At 47.0% G+C, this 19,894-nt stretch overlaps 1 protein-coding gene across 2 annotated transcripts in view; it reads left to right on the forward strand.

Annotated features, from left to right (window-relative positions):
• The window catches only part of PDLIM1 (PDZ and LIM domain 1), a 41,626-nt gene extending 22,163 nt beyond the window's left edge, over nucleotides 1-19,463 (forward strand). For both annotated transcript variants that reach the window (XM_074373912.1, XM_074373911.1), the window contains exons 4-7: nucleotides 1,754-1,953; nucleotides 12,059-12,210; nucleotides 18,378-18,495; nucleotides 18,930-19,463. In XM_074373912.1, the coding sequence (XP_074230013.1) occupies nucleotides 1,754-1,953; nucleotides 12,059-12,210; nucleotides 18,378-18,495; nucleotides 18,930-19,116 (657 nt within the window). In that variant the 3' untranslated portion in view covers nucleotides 19,117-19,463. The remainder of the gene's footprint in view (nucleotides 1-1,753; nucleotides 1,954-12,058; nucleotides 12,211-18,377; nucleotides 18,496-18,929) is intronic.
• The last annotated feature ends 431 nt before the right edge of the window (nucleotides 19,464-19,894 follow it).

Genomic DNA, 19,894 nt, shown 5'->3' on the forward strand with positions numbered 1-19,894 from the left:
TGAAAATCAGAATTTCCAACCGGCATTTTCTACTAAGTTCCATTCTACTGAAAATGTGTTTCTGCGGAGGAAGGAGGGAATGACATTATACTGGGGGCTCAGAGAGAGATATAACTTGCCCAAAGCTGAACAAGAAGCAACAGGGATAAAACGGAGCCAAGACAGAAACATGAGGGCCCTTCCCTGGTGCTCAGCATCCTGTGCTGCTCCTAGGAGTTGCTGTGGGGAAGGAGAGAGGAGGGGAGGACCGGGATCCAGGCTGCCACCGTGTGTCTGACCCACTGTGCCGCCGTGTAGCTGCTGACGTGGGCCCGAGGCCAGGCCACCCGTCTGGAAGCCTGTTGCCATTAGTGACCTGTTATTATGCCTTGGGATAGTTGTGCTGTAAAACTTACTTAACCATTCTTTGAAATATGCTGAAGTTATTTGCTTAGCTAATTATACTTCCTCTTTTGTGAGTTATCTGTACATGCTTAGTTTTGTCCAAAATGGATAAAGTCAACTCAGTGTAATTTATACTGTAAAACTGCACCGATTGTGACGTGTGGAAGAGCCTATCTGAACAATGAAAAAGAAACCTTCATCATCAACCTATCCTCATGTTGTCCTGTTTTAGGGAAGTCAGTCAGTACGCAGTGAGTGAAGCTGGTGCTTTTCATCATCATTTTCTAAGAAAACATGAAAGACTTGAAGGTTTTAGTGAAGAAAGAAAAAAGAGGAAGAGCAACAGAGGGCAGGAACTCTTTGAGGGCAATCCTTCTGGGCCTGAGTGTTAAGAAAGAGGCCAGGGTTCAGGAAGATTTCTGGAGAACCCAGAAAATAGGACGTGCATTGAGTTTAGTAGGCTGACAGGAGCACGGTCTCACCCAGGAGCCGGGGGTTGAGCAGAACACCCCTTGATAACTGAGTCATCAGAAAAGCCATGATTTTTTTTTTAAGGGAGATTAGTTTAAGAAGTTTTTCAGGGTGTTTGTAAAGAAGCTCCAAGGTGTTGTAGCTGTAGTAATTATCCTGGCATTCCATGGGGGTGGAGGGCGTGCTCTCAAATTACAGAAAGAGGGGACTGAGCACAGGAGGAACTAACTCAGAGCCCTTTCCTGCAGCTCCCCTGGGCACCGCCCTGAAACAGGTATCTCCATCCCTCCTTCTCTCCCGCCTTCTATCTGGCCTTGGCCTTCTCCCCTGGTAATGCCCCTAAAGCCCCCTTCTGTCAGAGCCCCGCAGCCTCTCTGCCTAGTCAGCAGCTGCTTCACTGATGACACCACATCCCTCTTATCTTGCTTGTCTAAACTGCTCTGCTCTGGGGAGTTTATCTTCACCTTTTATCGTCTCCTACTCTGCACTGGCTGAAGTGTGATGCCGATTCCTCTCTTCCTGGTACTTAATTCCTATGGAATGTGCCTTGAAAGGGTGTTTTCAGCTCCACCTTGGATCCTGACAGCCCAGAGCATCAAGGGGTGTCCTGCCTGGGGCTACCCAGCAGGAGATCAGGCTTTGCTAGGCTTCCGGGGAAAATCAGGAGGTAGAGCTGGCAGGAGAACCTGCACACCTGCACACGTGCCTGGCTTGCGTGACATCTCCAGGCTTGCCCTGTGTCTGATGGGTTTGTCAGAGCCCCTCTGCTAGAGATTGGCGTTGAGCCAGGGCCAATGTAGCTCATCGGAACACCCCTCTCTGGGAGTCAGCCTGCACCGTCCATCGAGGGGTGCCTTTTGGATGCCCCCTTGATTTCTCTTCTGTACTCTGCCTGCAGGAGGTCCTACACATAGGAAGCGCCCACAACCGGAGTGCCATGCCCTTTACCGCCTCGCCTGCCTCCAGCTCTGCCCCCAGGGTCATCACAAACCAGTACAACAACCCAGCTGGCCTCTATTCCTCTGAAAACATCTCCAACTTCAACAACGCCTTGGAGTCAAAGACGGCAGCCAGCGGGCAGGAGCCGAATGGCAGAGCGTGAGTAGGCCCCTGCGTTCTCCTCCAGGCCAGTCCTGGAAGAGGCATTTCACACCAAGGCCTCCCTCGTCCAGGCAGCAGGGAGGAGGTTCAGCCACTAGCCCAGGGAGAAGAGTGTCTACTCTTTCTGTATTCATCTTCCTCACCTCTAAAACCAGGGCGATACCACCCGCCTTGTAGGGTTGTTGTGAAATTAGAAGTAATTTGCAAAATGCCCAGTACTATGTCTGACACACCAGTTCACGGAGACCTGTGTTACTGTTGTCCTGATTTCTGTGGTCATCATCTTCCTCTAAGTGACCCATCTTCCTTCCTTGATAGCCCTGATGCTTCCTGAGAAATCCAGTTTTTATAGTTGGGGGTTTCTGCTTGTGTTCACCATCTGATCTGAGCAAGGGATCAGTACCTCATGATACAATTTTTGGTGAAGCAGTGTTTATTGTTTTCCCCTAGAGTGGCCCAGTGGAAATAATAGAAACAAGAGAAGTCCATGAGGATATAAATATGTGTCTTTGGAACAGGTTCAGATCTGGGGCAGAGGCAGAGGTGGGGTTGCAGGTAGACGGGGTAGAGAGGTCTAGGGAAGCGTCTTGCTCAGGACTGGGGAGGCCTGTCCCCTTTGGCTGTAGCTGCCTCTAAGTCTTTATTTAAAGTATCCCCTGTGTCTTCCCAGCAGAGGGGCCCTGGAGTTGCCTCCATACCAAACTCTGAAGATGAATCTAGAAACACTGAGAACACTGCAGCTCCTCACAAAAGAACTGGGTTTGAGGATGGAGAGTAAGAGATGGGACCAGTTCTCTGTGGGTGAAAAGGTGACGGACTAGGTTACGAGTTGCGATCTTATATGCCCAAAGGTGGCAGGGAAGACAAGGACTCAAAGGCAGGGCTCTGAGTGCAAACAGCAGGGAACAGAGTGGCCCGTGGCAGCTAGACCATGCATTACCCGTCCAGAGGGGCAGCCTCTCCTTGGCTCCGGCTGGATGCCACATGCAGGCCTAGCATTCCCATTTCTTTCTTTCTTTCTTTTTGCAAATATTTGGGAATTTTTTCATATGCCTTTTTTTTTTAATGATTCTCATTTTAAATGATTAATCTCATTGAAACAGAAGTCAGAAAGCCTCTCTTATGTGAAATCTGATTTTTAGATGTTAGTGACAGTCGAATTTGTTGGCAAAAACCATGTGATCCAAACTTGTCTGATCTCAGAGGATCTCTCCCACGTGGAGTCCTCAGTTCTTGTATTCACTCTGAAGCCCATTTTGCTATTCAGTTTCTCTTCAATTCACCTTTGACCAGAATCTGTCCAGCTCTTAGGGTGATTAAATGGCAAACCCATTGCTCCAGATGCAGGTTAGGACAGGTTAAGGCATGAGAGGTTCCAAACTGCTTAAATGTTTGGAAAGAGCTGTTATGGGGACCCTCTCAAAGGCTTCTTGGCCATAGTGTGCATATGGTCCTTTTTCCCTGAAGAAGAGGGAAATGTTATTAGGCACCTGCACCCACTGCATGCAGGGCCCTGTGCCCAGCACCAAGAGGGCCCTGTGATTTCCTTTTAAGCTTCTTGGCCTAGGCCTAGTAGGGGAGACTTTTTACCGTGTGAATTTGGCTTTACAAGATGTTAGTGGTCATTGGCATTTATTGTGGTAACCAGGGCAGAGTGATTACTAATGATTCTTCCTCCAGTTCTGATGATGCTGCCCTTCAAGGTGACTGTGGGGGCCTTTGGGACACCTGAGAAAGAGTGCCATATTTGGCCCCCCGAGCTTTCCATGGATGCACCCTGAAGGGACGCTTTCTCTCAAGCAGCTCAGTGGAGAGTCAAGTGGTGGAAACATGGAGGACCGTGATCCCCGTTCTCTGGTGCTTTGGTGCTGGGGGAGGCTGAGAACATGACCCTCTTTTACTGTCTCAGCATGGAATGTTCCATGATCTGGATTTAATAACCCAGGAAATGACACATCCTTAATTGAAAGAGCTGCTACGCATTGGGAGAAATATGTGCCTGGGAAGTATTCTTGGTATGGCCTCGGCTGTTATGCCTTCATTAATGTCTTCTTTCTTCTCTCATGCTCCCCGCCTGCTCCCCATCCTCCGATCCAACACAATTAAATCTGAACTGTCTGGACACTGTGCAAGCCTTTCCTCCAGCCCCTGTCCCCTCCTGTCACAGACTTTTTGGCTACAGCAGCCTCTGAGTCTTTATCCAAAGTCTCCTTCCAGATTCTCTCAGCAGAGGGGGCCCAGCTTCTGTTCCACCCACAAGTCTCTGCAGATGAATCCAGAAACAGTGGGAATACCAGCAGCCCATGGCAGAAGAAGGGCTGTGCTCCCTGCGCCTGGGTCTCCGCCTACTGGTCTGGTCCTAGAGAGGCCACTTGTGCACATCAGCAAAGGAAATTTCTCGTGCAAACCCAGCAGCCACCAGATCATGTCGCTTGCTCCGTCAGCACAAGTCCCAAGCGCTCACCCCCAACTGTTTAGTCTGTGAAATTCGCTGAGGTTCCAGCACTTCATACTGCTCACTTCATACTTTGCATCTGAGGTCATCACTGATTCCCGGGGGCTCGCTCTGAGCTTCTTTGTCCCCTGCGCTTCAGAGCAGCCTGGTATGTGTGTGGCTGTCTGTCTGGTGGGACTTCCCAGGGCCCCGGCCCCATCAGACAAGAACACAGACAACATTGCCATTTCCACATGGAAATGGGAAGGCAGGCGAGAGGGTGTGAGAGGGTGCCCAACCTCCCAGCACACACTGTTGAGTGGGAGCACCTCTGAGTCAGGTCAGCTGAATAGTCATTTATTGAGTGCCTACTGTGTACCACGTGGGTGGAGGAAGTGTTGCTCTGTTCAGGAGAAGGCTGTCACCTGCCCTCTGACCTCTTTCCACTGAGTCGAGAGGCTCTGATCATTTTCTGGTGATTTAGGGCCTGGATTTCTTTATATATGTGATACTACTGGATACTTTCCTAAAGGTGCAGGCTTGGTAGATGGAGGCGCCTGAGCTTGAATTCCAGCTGTACCTCTTGCTAGCTGTGTGACCTTGGGCAAACCACGTAACTTCTGAAACTCTATCTCTTCTCCTATGAAGCCAATGATACAAACTATTTGACCACTGTTATTGAGAAATTTCAGTAAGATGTGCAAAGTACCCAGCGTGGTGCCTGGCCCCTGGCAGGTGCTCAGTAAATGCTAGTTATTACGGACTTCACCTCCCCCCATGGAGCTCCATGTGCATCCCTTCTGAGAACCAGGGGCTGCAGAGGGTAGAACCACGTAGACAAGCATCGTGGAGAAGACTTGGCTTTAACTTACCAGTAGACTTCTTCACTTCCCAGCATAGTAGCTTCAGTGCAGCCATCCAGTACACTTAATTACCTTGTGACGGGGTGGTCACCTCTTCACAGGCTTCCATAACCACCAGATACCAGCTCGTCTAGACTGTGCTCTCAGGCAAGCCCCCTATAGACTCATGAGGCAGATTTCTAAGCAGCCGCAGTGGAACTAAACGGGTGCATTCGGTGTTCTTTGTTCAAATGCTGTCAGAAGGATTATATTAGCCCTGACTTATTTGGAGCTGGGTCACGAGAAAACCTGTGGGGAAGGTGGTGACGTGCCCCTCTAAGTAAACTTGCCTCAGAGAACTCGCTCTGGAGGCCGGGGTCCTGCCTCTTCTCCTGGTGCGCCATTACTCCTTGGGCTTCTCATTAGGGCCAACGTCTAGGCCTTTGAAAACCGAAACTTAGGGAGCTTTCTGGCCAGGCTGCCCTTCCCAAAATGGTCACGTTGGGTTTCTCAGACTGGCGTATTCGGTGAACACTGGTGTTATCAGGTTGGTGCAGCTCAGGCATGAAGGGTTTTTCTGAATCAGCCTACATCCTTTATCCCCACCTACATAAAATCTGAGTATCACAGTCTCCTCTCCATCATTTCCGTCTTTGGGGGAAAACTTTTCTTAAACTTAACTGAACTTTTTATTTTGCAGTAATTATAGATTCACATGCAGCTATAGGAAACAATACAGAAAGATCCCCTATACCCTTTACCCAGTTTCCATCAAGGGTTACATCTGGAAAACTATAGCACGATATCAAAAATAGAATATTGACATGTATATGGCCAAGATACAGAACATTTCTGTCACCACAAGGATTCCTCAGATTCCCTTTTATAGTCACACCCGCTTCCCTCCCCGGGACCCCCCTTAACCCCTGGCAGCCCTGTCATCTTCTCTCCATTTCTCTAATTTTGTTATTTTGAGAAAGTTCTACTAATGGAATCACACAGTCTGTGACTGATTTATTTCATTTAGCATAATGTCCTCAGCATTCATGTTGCAGCATGTGACAGCATTTCCTTTTTTTTTCTTTACTGCTGAATAATATTTCATTATCTGAATATAACACATTTTCTTTATCCATTTATCTGTCAGCGGACATTTAGGTTGCTTCCACCTCTCAGCTCTTGTGAACAATGCTGCAATGAACATGAGTATGCAGAGATTTCTTTGAGAGCCTGATTTTAATTCTTTTGGATATATATCCAGAGGTGGGGTTGCTGGCTCATATGGTAGTTCTATTTTTAATTTTTTGAGAAACCTCCATAGTGGTTTCCATGGTGCTGCGCCATTTTACATTCCCACCAACAGTGCACAGGGTCCTATTTCTTCATCCCCATCAACACTTACTATTTTCTGGGTTTTTGTTGTTGTTGTTACTGGTTTTAGGTAGCAGCTACCCTAATGGGTGTAAGGTGATATATCTCATGGCTCTGATTTGCATTTCCCTGATGGTTAGTGAGCATCTTTTCACATGGTTGTTGTCCACTGTGTATCTTTTTGGAGAAACGTCAGTTCAAGTCCTTTGCCCATTAAAGAAATTGGGTTATTTGGGTTTTTTGTTTGTTTGTTTTGGGGTTGTAGGAATTCTTTATACACTCTGGGTATTAACCTTTCATCAAATATATGGTTTGCAAATATTTTCTCTCATTCCATAGATTGCCTTTTCACTCTATTGATTGTTTTCTTTGCTGTGTAGAAGCTTTTTAGTTTAATGTCCCGCTTGTCTAATTTTGATTTTGTTGGCTGTGCCTTTGGTGTCATATTCAAGAAATCATTGCCAAGATTAGTGTCATGAAGCTTTCCCCTGTTTTCTCTAGGAGTTTTATGGTTTCAGGTCCTACATTAAGTCTTCAATTCATTTTTAGTTGATTTTTGTATATGGTGAGATAAAGGTCCAATTTCATCCTTTTGTACACAGATGTCCAGTTTTCTCAGTACCATTTTTTGGAGACACTGTCCTTTCTGCATTATGTATCCTTGACATCTTTATCAAAGATCATTTGACCTTACATGCCAGGGTTTATCTTCTGGGCTCTGTATTCCGTTCCATTGGTCTATATGTCTATCTTTATGCCAATACCATGCTTTGCAATATGTTTTGATATCAAGAGATATGATACCTTTTATTTTTCTTCCTCAAGGTTTGGTTTTTTTTTTTTTTTTTTGGCTATTAAGGATCCTTTAAGATGCCATATGAATATTGGGATTCCCCCCCCCCCCCATTTCTGCAAAAAATGCCGTTGGGATTTAGATAGGGATTGCACTGAATCTGTAGATCGCTCTGGGTAGTAGGGACATTTTAACAATGTTGATTCTTCTAATCCATGAACATGGATGTATTCCATTTATTTGTGTCTTCAGTTTCTTTCATCAATGTTTCATAGTTTTCAGTACAAGTCTTTCACCTCCTCGGTTAAATTTATTTCTAAGTATTTTATTCTTTTGATGCTATTATACATGGGATTGTTTCGTTAATTGTCTTCTTGGATTCTTTGTTAGTTTATAGAAACACAATCAATTTTTGTGTGTTGATTTTATATCCTGTAACTTTGCTGAATTTTTTTATTAGTTTTAACAATTCTTTGGTGTGTGGAGGCTTTAGGATTTTCTACATATAAGATCATATCATCTGTGAACAGATACAGTTTTACTTCTTTCTTTCCAACTTGGATGCCTTTTATTTCCTTTTCTTGGTACTTCTAGTACTATGTCGAGTGGAAGTGTTAAGAATGGGCATCCTTTACCTTTTTCCTGATCTTGGAGGAAAAACTTAGTTTGTCAGTATTGAGTATGATGTTAGGTATAAGCTTGTCATACGCGGCCTTTATTATGTTGAAGTAGTTTCCTTCTATTCCTGGTTTGTTTAACATTTTTATCGTGAAAGTATGTTGAATTTTGTCACATACTTTTTCTGCATCAATTGAGATGATGTGGTTTTTGTCTTCAGTCTTCACTCTGTTAATCTAGTGTATTAATTACATTGACTGATTTTTGTATGTTGAGCCATCTTTGCCTTGCAGAAGTAAATCCCACTTACTCATAGTTTATAATGTCCTGTTGAATTCAGTTTGCTGAGGATTTTTGCATCAAGATTCATCAGGGGTGTTGGTCTGCAGTTTTCTCTTCCTGTAGTATCTTTGTCTGGTCTTGGTATCAGGGTAATGCTGGCCTCATAGAATGAATTTGTAAGTGTTCCCTTCTCTTCAGTTTCTTTTGGGAAGACTTTGAGAAGGATTGGTGTTAATTCTTATTTAAATATTTAGTAGAATTCTCCAGTGAAGCCATCTGGCCCTGGGCTGTTTGTTTTTGGGAGATTTTTGATTACTGATTTAAGTTTAAAAGAAAGTTAAAGAGCCCCTTATGTTCCCACTCTGGTCACTTCACTGTTTTGATGGAGTAGACTCTCATCCCTGGGTTACTGTCCCAGACCACGAGTGTGCTTTTTCTCTGTCCCCCTTGACCTTCTGACCTTCGCCCAGCTACTCACTTGGCTGGAGCCAACCTTTGGGTCATAGAAGGTCTGCAAGCTCAGCCTCTGAAATCCTCCTGGAGACGAGCTCACGGGGAGTTTTCTTCTGATGTTCAAAAGACCACCGGCCTTACACGCCTGGCTCTGTGAGCCACATTGTCAGACAGGGAGTGGCCTGGCTGTGATGTCCCTGGGGAGGCAGTCCCTGAGGTCGGGGTCTAAAAGAGTGGGAGAAAATATTAAACATTTAATGAACTGATGTACATTCAGCGATGGGTCTGACTCAGGGAGGAACACGAACTAGGAAGCACAAAGAGTATAATGGATAGTTACTCCAAAGGAGCTGAACTTGATTAAACTCTTATATTTTGCTATTAAAATTATAAAGACTACGCTTACTTTTAGTGTTCCACCCTCACAAATTTTTCTTCTGGTGACTCAGTCATGTGTCTTACATTTTTTGAAACGTTATCACTACTGAATTCTTTCTTTCACTGCTGTTACTATATATAAAAAAGAGAGTGCTTTTTGGGGGGGATCCATTTCCAATGCATGTTTTTGTCCTAGAATTTTTTTGTAATACATTATGGTCTCATTTGTCCATACTTGAAGACAAGAGTTAGGCTTTGTGTCTTAGGATATGATTTTTAAATTAAGCAGATCAAAGGTTCACATAAGGTGATGGGTATTGAAAGTGCTTTATAAGTTGTCAAGTAGTAGAAAGATATCATCATTATTTGAGAATAAATAATAAATTGTTTCTTTTTTGTAATCATGGAAATATTTTGCAAGACTGTTTGCTGGAAGAATATGTGATGACCTTGTGGTTTGGGTTTGTCATTTTTAGCGTTCCCTTGGTGGCTTCCAGACATAACAACATACACCAAAGAAGGGGAAAAATTCTCCCCAAGAACATTCCATGGTCTGATCTTGATTTTAAAATAGTTCCAAGTGTAATAGAAAAAAATATTTGTCAAAATAACGTAATACATTTATTATAGGGCAAGCTCAGAACTCAAGACCCAAAGAAAGAGGCATGTAACTCAGTTGACAGGGCTGCAAAGGTGGGCCAGAGGTAGACCATGGCCCCTGGTTCCAGCTACTCAAGGTGGGCCGTCGCCTACCTGGGGGATGGGAGTTTCCCACAGTTCCCTGTGGGTGGGAGGGAGAGAGACATGGGCAGGGACCCGCAGCTGTGGGCCGGCAGGGGTGGTGGCATCCCTTCCCCCTACTGCAGCCTGCAGAGTGACCAGCTAGTGAGTCTCTCCACTTGAATTTTGACCTGCCCTGACAGCAGCAGAGCATTCGTCACTCTCTGAGGGCTTTGTCCTCTATTGTGAGAACCTGGTTGTATTAAAGAGAAAACCTGGAGCTTCATCGAGGCGAGCGACCCTACTCCCAGCCGGGGACTTGAGTTGCATTTAAAATGGAATGTGAACTAATTACACAATGGGTGGGTGATAAATTGCACCACCCGCTGGTATTTCCATTTTGGCTCCACTGGGCACACTGTCCCTCTTCTCTTGAGAGTGTTAGCTTTTGAAAAATAAGGCTGAGAGTCAGGAGGTGGTCTGAGCCCAGGAGAGTGGACTGCCCAGTTCCCTAGCACAGCCCTGGGGGATTCCCTGTGACCCCGCAGGAGGAGGGAGAGGGTGCAGCAAAGAGGACAGAGGGACTTGATCCAATTGCCAACTTGCATTCACTTCCCGGACACCTGCTGAGCCCCGACCCTGTGCCAGGCACTGATCCAGGGGGGTATATGATGGTGACAGGACTGGCCAGGGCCCTGCCCTCTTGGAGCTTACTTTCAGGGGGGAGACAGACAAATAAAGAAACAAGTATAAGCTGGCAAGAGAGTGGGAAACGACATGGGGAGAGATGCAGCAGAGCAAGGGGGAAGAGTGATGGAGGTGGGGGCTCTTTTAAGTTGAGGGTCAGGGACTATCTGAGGAGGGACGTCTGAGCAGAGAGCTGAGTGGAACGTGGGGGCTACAGGGCTATCTGGGGAGGGAGGGTTCCAGGCAGCGGGAGGAGGACGTGCAAAGACCCCGAGGCTGGTGTTGTAGAAACCCCATGAAGGCCTATCTGCCTGGAATGAGCAAGGAGTGACAAGCTTTGTGTTTGGAGAGGGAAGCAGAGCCCCATCTTTGAGGGCCTTTTGACTTTTTGTAATGAATATTTACTCCAAAGGATATGAATTTGGTTAAGCTTGTGTTTTGTTATTAAAACTGTAAATATTTGGTTCTCAGTCAGATGAGAACACTTAAGGCATGTCATGACACAGTCTGATTCTCCCATTTAAAATGTAATCACTCCGGCCTCTGGTCAAAAGTAAGGCTGTCCTGGGGCTGAGAGTGGCAGCAGCAGGACAAGTTAGGAAGCCAGTCAGCTGTCCTGTGCACGGATGGCGTGGCTGGGACAGGTGGCGGAGGGGCGGGGTGAGAAGGGGTGGGACTCGGGATAGCCGGTCCAGGTAAAGCTGACTGGAGTCCACCTCCCTTTCACTCCTCCTTTCCAGAGACCAGGCAGCAATGGCTCCTCCCCTGGAACCTGGACCCCGGGGAACGAGGCTCCCAGCTCTGCCTGTCTCGTCCTGTTGTGGGGAACCCAGAAGGACAGGGGCGGCGTGGGCAGCAAGGCCTGGCTCGCCCAGTCTCCGGCCTGAGCTGGGGCCTCTGCCCGCTTCCTGACCTGCAACAGCATTTCAGTTTTCAAAGCACTTGCCTTTCTCATCCTTGCCAGCCATCTGTGAACGGGGCAGGGCAGACACTGTGACCTCTGCGTGGGAGGTGAAGAGACCACAGAGCCCCACCATGAGAATTATGAGAGTTTTTAGAGACAGAGAAGGCACTTTGATAGCATCAGGAAGAAAGAACACTGATTTCTGCCCTGGGGAAAGAACGCATGTGGCCCGCATGGAGGGGACCCAGCTGAGTATTTAGTGCTCAGGTGCCGTGGTTGACATTTTCCCTCTTCTAAATTTTCTTTTGCCATAATGTTGTTTATGTAACATTTATGTTGTTTCTGTGTTCAGAAAGAAGCACAGCATCACCATTCCATGGGATTAGGCCAAAAAGTAATTGAATTACTGAAACTACTGGGAAAATAGCCTCTTAGTGCGGGAGAGTGCATGGAAGCTCTGCCCACAGACAGCCCACAGCGTTGGCTGGAGTCTGAGGCTGTGTGAAGAGAGGGCTCTGTCCATTGGGATACTTTCTGTTCACCCTTCCTTTGGCGGCATCTTCGCGTAGATGGGGGTGCCCAGTGACACGTTCTAATGACCTTACGCACATTCCTTACAGCTTAGACCATTCTCAGCTTCCCAGCGGACTCGTCATCGACAGAGAATCTGAAGTTTACAAGATGCTTCAGGAGAAACAGGAGTTAAATGAGCCTCCGAAACAGTCCACTTCATTCCTGGTTTTGCAGGAAATCCTGGAGTCTGAGGAGAAAGGTAACCAGCCGTGTGTGTGGTCAGAGGCTCTTGTTCAAGGCCTGGGGCGAGGGATAGTCCTTGCTGCAACCCAGTGAACACAGCCCTGAGTGGGTGGAAATGGCACTGTGTGCTTTGGATGGTGTGGCCCTTAAAGTGCAAAAGCTCTTAAGGAGAGAGGACGTGAGCCCCCAGCCGGACCTGGCTCGCTGTTTCCTGTCACAGGAGCGTTGAGTGGTGGAGGCGGGGTGAGCTTGACTGTTGGGGACTCTGTTGGTCTGCCCCCAGGTCGCTCGTTTGGTTTGAGCCCACACACCCTGCTCCTGTGCCAGGTGGCCCATGTGGGTGGGTGGAGGCTGTGGACTACGACACACAGATTGAAATGAGTCAGCAGCATAGGGAAGCCAGGCGCCGGGCCTCCCTCTGGGGCCATGTGCTTATTCCTGCTTTGAGGTGGACGGCCTCCTGAGAGCCTGAGGGCCCCCCGTCTGGTCACACATACCCTCCTGGCCTCCACCACGTGACCTTAGGTGAGTCTCTGAACCTTTCCAGGCCTATTTGCTCATCTATCAATTGGGGATAAAATCCTTTCCTCTAAGAGTGTGAGGATCAGATGTCATAAATTGCACAAAACACCCATCACCATGAATGGCACAAAGTAGGTGCTTCTTAACCATTACGATGTTTGAAACCTCATCAAGACACTCCAGGCCAGCCTTCGCTTGCTTGTCCACGTGAGCTCTGATGCCCTTGGTGCCCAGGGCCCCCCGTGTGCCTCTGCAGGTCTCAGAAGATGTCTTTGCACCACAGACATCAGATACTGTGTCTAAAAAACAAAATAATTTTCAAATGGATAGCAGCAAGCTATCTCAGTGTAACAGCAACAGTGCATTATGAGAAATTTGAGGCATGTGGGTGTGTTGCCAAAGGGATGCTTTTTCCTCTTCTCACAAAGGTGACCTGTGAGCAGCAGCTCTCAGGCTGACCGATCTCCCAGGTGGTCATTCACAAGTGCCTTCTTATTCTCACCGTCAGCCTAGCTACCAGTGACTTCCAGAGAGTTGGGTTTTGCACCCTTTCCTAGTCTTGGCGACAGCCAGCCGTCCGCATTCTGCCCGGTCGGTTTCCTCGACGCTTGATGAAGTCCTGCCCTCTCCTGCTTTCCTCCTCTTCCCAGATGCCCATGGTGAAGAGACAGTGGGTACTTCTGGGAGGGACACTTGGTGGTTCTGCTAGTGAGACCTGCTTTAGCCAGGCTCCAGAGGGACTGGCTCTTTGCTCAGGGCAGCCAGAGAGGCGCAGAGCTGAGTGCCCTCTGGAAGAGGACCCTTCCTCCTGGAAGCCTCTAGTGTGGAGTTCCAGCTTCCTGGGAGTTCTTCCTAAGCTGAAAGTTCCTTACTGAACACACCCAGCACCCAGGCCTCCTCCCCATTTGGGTGGGTTCTTTAGAGAATTGGCAATTTACAAGCATAGGAAATTAGGAAAATTCTTCTTTTAGGCTAAAAGGATCCTGTTCTAACAGCAGTTTTCCCCTTTGCTTGGAGTACCTGTGCAGTTTGGAAGGGATGAGTCATACTCTGTATTCAGTTCTAGTATTAGCCAACTGACAGGTGACTTGGGGGGCCAACACTCGAGGATGATGGTTAATACGTGAGAAACTGCAACTTATTCTACTCTGAATACATGGCTACAGTTAAGAGAGGAAAAGTCCTCCAGCCCAAAGGAGGACATAGACATTGCAGGGCTCATCTCATGGAATGCCCTCCAGTCACAGGGGTCACAGAGAAGGACGTGAAGCCCAGGATCTCTGAGCTGCTGTGAGGCAGCAGCTCCCCGCTCATCAGGATCTTGACCCCTTCCATCCTGTGTTCCACCCACCAAGCCAGTGGCTTCCATTCTCAAGGTTGCCTCTTGGTGCTAGTTGGCAGCTGGTGCTCCAGCCATCATGCCCACTCCCAGGCACCAGGAAGAAAGAAGGGGGAAAGGGCTATCTGGGCCGTTCCCCTTTCAGATGAACCAGCTTTCTCTTTGCCAGAGGTCCCACATGACTATTCCATTTATATTTTGACCAGAATTTAGTCACATGGCCCTATCTAGCTGCAAAAGAGTCTGAGAATTATAGTTTTTCTCCCCTGGGCTGGATATCTTCTTGCCCCAAAGAAAACAAAAATTTTAATAAAAAGGAAGAGGGAGATAAAAGATTTTGTAGTCGCTCCCTTATCTCTTAAAACGCACTTGCATTAAATTTTCACTGAATGAAACAGCATAAATTCCAGTCTAGACATCCACCATGTACAGAAGGCCTCAGGGGAGGGAGCTTTGTTGAGTGGTGAAGTGGAAAGAAAAAAGGCTGTGCTTTACTCCATTCATTTTCACTTTTTTCCAGAAAGCTTTGAGATGCAAGGTTCACTGGAAGAAGAGAGATTTGCAGATTTTTATAGTTGCCCAGAGTCTGAAGGGAGCTAATATTTTTACTGTAAGCTAGTGGAGAGGGAAGGAAGGGAAATAATCTTTGCAGTGTTGACTGAATGAGTGAGAGAAGACAGTCGAGCCAGTAGGTGGCACTGCAGAACTGAACCAGCACACAGCCAACCTCTGCTCCTGAGTCAGACTTCTTCCACTTCATTTCTCTTTGTTCAAAAAGGAATGTGGATTTTCCTCCTACCAAATAGGTCTCTGTGTCCCTCCTTCCTTCTCTCCTTCTACCCTCCTGCACCTCCTACCCTCTCCTGGCTGTTCTTTTTCTGTGAGAACCAGCCCATCACGTGGGAGATGCCGACCTCATTGAGTTGGTCCCTTCCGCACGGTTTCCTTCCTAGACTGTCTAGATGTGCAGAGATGCTGCCATTTCCTTCTCTTCACAGGGGTAGGCAGCCAAAGTGGTTCCAGCACCAACACCCAGAACGTGAGCTGCCCACCCACCTTCTGAGATCCCTCTAGGCAGGGCCAGGATCAGGATAAGGTGAGGGGGGCATTTGCTTTGGGTACAGAATTTAAGCTGGTACCCAAGAACTCAAGACAAAAATGATAATTTAATGCAACATTTTTGAAAAGTCAAAATTAATGCAAAAAAAAAAAAATCCTATAATGAACAAAGCTGGGGCTGTGGCCAAGAGAGAGGAAGGTTTGGAAAGTGACAAAGGTACCTTGGTCTCGGGTAACTGAAGCAACAGGGGGTTTCCCCGATGCCCTGTGATGGGCCAGCATCCAGTCTTCCCCAAGCCGAGCCATAGCACTGAAAGCAGTGGAAACTCTGGTGCCTTTTAATCCCTGTTCGTTCTCATGTGTTGCCGGATAGACATCCGTGTTCCTCAGCTCCCCCATGCCGGAGGTTTCCAGGTCTGGTAGGGAAACCTGCGAGACTGTGCCCTGAACACCCATGATAGGGCCACTAAAAATCCCAGTCTGCTTTTAAATATTCCTCCTTGTTCTCCATAAGGCAGCAAAGTCTCCCAAGCTAGCTCTCACAGTATGTTAGTCAGAAGTGGGTTGCAGCAGCAAAGGCGTTTTTGCTCTGTTATATGAGGGCTGCTGGTGAGCTCTGACAGGCGGGGGCCTGGCTCCATGACTTTTCATTGTGGGAGCCTAGCAGAGGGAGGTGTCACTCTCTAGGGCTTGCTGTTCCCTTTTTTTTTTAAAAAATTTTAGTTGATTTACAATATTATATTAGTTTAAGATGTACAACATAGTGATTCAGTGTTTATAGATTATACTCCACTTAAAGTCATAGGAGGAGGGTACAGCTCAATGGTAGAGTGGTCTATGAGTGGTAGACCTTGTAGCATGCACAAGGTCCTGGGTTCAATTCCCAGTACCTCCATTAAAATAAATAAAAACCTAATTACCCCCTCAAAAGTAAAGTTATTATAAAATATGGACTGTATTCTCTGTGCTGTACCATATATCCTTGTAGCCTATTTATCTTATTTTATTTATTTTTAAAAATTTTTTCAAGAAAGTAAAGTGATAGGATTTACTTAGTGATAGGATGCTGTCAAGTGGAGAGTGGGCAGGCTCAGGTGAGCAGCTGCTGCTTTGTATATAGTAGTTTGTACCTCTTAATTCTCTACCCCTATTTTGCCGCTCCCCCGTTCCCTCTCCCTACTGGTAATAACCACTAGTTTGTTCTCTTTATCTATGAGTCTGTTCCTGTTTTGTTATAGTCATTCTTTTTTAAAATTTTTTTAGATTCCACATTAAGTGATAACCTAGAGCATTTGTCTTTCTCTGTCTGACTTATTTCAGCGAGCATAATACCCTCCAGGTTCATCCAGGTTGTTACAAAAGGCAAATTTTCTTACGGCAAAGGGCAGAAGCTCAGTGAAAGGAGGACCAAATCACACAAGCGCACTGAGTGCTTCTGCCCAAAGAGGCGGGCAGATTCCCTTGGCCAGAGCAAGTCTCCTGGCCGAACCCAGAGTGGGTTGGGTGGGTTTCCCCAGCCTTAGTGCTGTTGCCGTTTTGGCCCAGATGAGTCCTTGTGGTGGGGCTGTTGTGTGCGTTCTAGGACATTTAGCAGCATTCCTGACCCGTACCCGCCTCCAGTTGCAACAACAAAAATTGTTGCTCAGGAACAAGTTCACCCCCAGTGGAGAATTACTGACCTGCTGGGGAGCGTGGCAAGGGTAGGGAGGGTACGGGTAATGGAGGACAGAATGCATAGTCTGCCACGCTCAGCCAACTGTAAATGCCCCTTGTTTGAACACACCTCAGTTTTCAGTTCAGAAGTGCCGGTCAGCATATGGGGACTCATTTTCTAGAAGTTCAGGAGAGTGAGGGTCCTCATTTGTCAGCCTCAGGATTCCCCAGTGTAGCTGCAGTTCAGGGATGACCCTCCTCTCACCCCCTCACCTCACACACAAAGCCTTTTTTTCCTTCACTCTTGTCCTGTGGCTCTCAAAGTGTGGTTCCAAAGCCACCACCAGCAGCAACGGCAGCAGCTGAGAACATGTTAAAATCCAACTTCTTGGGCCCTACCTCAGGCCTGCTGAGTCAAACTCTGGGAGCTGGGGCCCAGCAATCAGTGTTTTTAATAAGCCCTCCTGGTGATTCTGATGCACAGCAAAGTCTGCAAACAGCAGTTTTAGTCTGAAGATGTGGATTTTAACCTGGAAGGTAGAACAGGAGCTCCTGGGGCTCCGTCCCTGGAGATGCTCCTTCAGCAGGTCTGGGGTAGAGTTCGGTCTGTGAATTTCATAAACTCCCTCCTGGTGCCTGAGATGCTCACAGATGCCCATTCAGAACCACTGGTGCAGACTTCTCTAGCCTCCTAGTATGTTGGGAGGAAGGATTGACCATCCTGCATTTGTCATGTTTCGTAATTTATTTCTTCTGTATTGATTAAGCTTCTGTTATTTGCTAATCCCGTGGTGGGCTCTGTGGAGTATTGAGAAGTATATAAAATGGGGTTCTGTGCTCCAACAGTTTGCAGTTTAGACAGAGAGACACATGTAAATAGCTGACAAACATAACAATACTTGCTAGGCCACATCACAGCAAAATAAATAAGTAAATAAGTGATGTGGAAACACAGCCTGCTAAATATATAGCAATAATAGTAATATTAGTAGCTTACCATTATTAATAGCTACCACGATACAGGGCTTTGCCTACGTGATGAACCAGGCTGTAGGCAGTTCAGCCCCAGCAACTAGGAACTTATTTTATACACACAAAGCTGACTGCAGGAGGGTGCTGGCTCTGCTCTGTAGCAGTGTTATATCTGGTTATGTGTAGCATGCTCGACTGCAACCACTTTGTTCTTCTCGAGAACTGGGTTTCTTTTGGCATCGAATTACACCATCTTTTGAGTTTCAGATATTTTTATTTACTTATTTATTTATTCCATCTATGTAAAGCATTTTGAAGTTCCCGTATATGTGTATTTAATCAGAATGTAATGTGATTTGTGTTTTGAGGGCTGTGTGCCAGCTTTTGTGGGAGAGTTTTATGTGTCTTGAGATCTTTTTGTATCATTGTGAAATGGAAAACGATCTCTTATTTTATAGCAAAGGAAACTTTGGATCAGAGACGTTAAGTGACTTGCCCAGGATCACACAGCAGAGTCAAATCTGACTCCAGTGCCCATGACCTTGCTGGAATATGTATTTGAGTTACTCTGAAAGAGCTAAGTGGTACTTAGGCAATCTTGCCCTTCATGGACAACCCAAGTGTTTTCCTCCTTTTAGGGGATCCCAACAAACCCTCAGGATTCAGAAGTGTTAAGGCTCCAGTCACCAAAGTGGCTGCATCAATTGGAAATGCCCAGAAGTTGCCCATGTGTGACAAATGTGGCACCGGCATTGTGTGAGTATCTGCCTTCCCCAGGCATCGGAGGCCCTGCAGGTTGGGTAAACCATGAACATGTGGAAAGTGCCAGATACTGCACATTTTGGGTGTGGTGGGGGAAAAACTCCTGCCTGGAAAATGGAGCACAGAGTCCAGGTAGATCCTGTGTCTCAGAGCCAGGTGATGAAGGCTTTCCTTGGCCATGGAACTCTTAGGGTATGAACATGTAAAACTAGAAAGAACAGGGCTGCTCTCCTGAAATGGGAAAGACTTCCAGAAGGCTTCAAGAGTAATGTCTCTGGACCCCAGTACTGACCAGCCCCTTGATGACTGGAGGCCAGCTGGGAGGCCTGATCTACCCTTTGATGGGCCTGTTGGGTGGAGCCCCTCGCCTGGTGCCATCTTCAGGTGCCCATCACTAACGGAGCCCCTTTCCTCCCTCCCTCCTGTAGCGGTGTGTTTGTGAAGCTGCGGGACCGTCACCGCCACCCTGAGTGTTACGTGTGCACCGACTGTGGCACCAACCTGAAACAGAAGGGCCATTTCTTTGTGGAGGATCAAATCTACTGTGAAAAGCACGCCCGGGAGCGGGTGACTCCACCCGAGGGCTACGACGTGATCACCGTGTTCCCCAAGTGAGCCGGCCGGTCTGCACCAAATGCTGTTCTCCGTCGAGCCCCTGCTGCATCCTGTTCTCTAAAAGCTTTGGCCTCTTTTCTTGAAAGTTCTCACTTACTTTGGTTTTATCCCTGCTCATTAAACATCGTGTCCCCCTTTGCCTACTGACGCACACTGGCTGTGTGATGCCCGCTTTTATAATTAGGGGAAGGTTGTTTTGTCCAGTGTTCCCTCGCCAGCATCACCATGTCTTCTCTTCACCTCCATTCATCTCTGCTGCCAGTGGACATCAGCCAGATTTGAACCCAACCAAACTGACTACGTCCGACAATGATTTCGTTTTTACTCAATAAATTAATGGACTCTAAGGCAAAGCAGTGTCTCTTTACTGTGTGACCATGTGTCCTGTCTCCTGTCTCAAGCCAGGTGAGATTCCTGAGGCCTCTCCTCTTGTTCTGGGGTTCGCACTCCTCCAAGATTTGCAGGCCTTTTCCTTCAAGTGTGAGAAAACTGGCATCTGAACCAATTATATTCTTACATTTCTTCAAAGCTTGCTCCAAGTTCTCGTTCTCTGATGCTAATAAGTTAGTTATGTTGTAATGAAATGTTTTCTTTACATCTGGTTGCTCTGGGACCTACCTGAGGAAATGACTGGGGAGCTTTACCAATTGGCCTTAAAATTCTCCCCAAAAGCCTATCCCCAGGCTGGTTTGCTGCCACTACAACCCTGCTCTTTTTTGAAGGGAAGCAAACTCAAGAATGTGGCCAGCAGCACTAAACCTGCAGATTGCTCAGGAAG

The sequence above is a fragment of the Camelus bactrianus genome, chromosome 11 (genome assembly GCF_048773025.1).
Source record: "Camelus bactrianus isolate YW-2024 breed Bactrian camel chromosome 11, ASM4877302v1, whole genome shotgun sequence".
Classification (NCBI taxonomy): Eukaryota; Metazoa; Chordata; class Mammalia; order Artiodactyla; family Camelidae; genus Camelus; species Camelus bactrianus.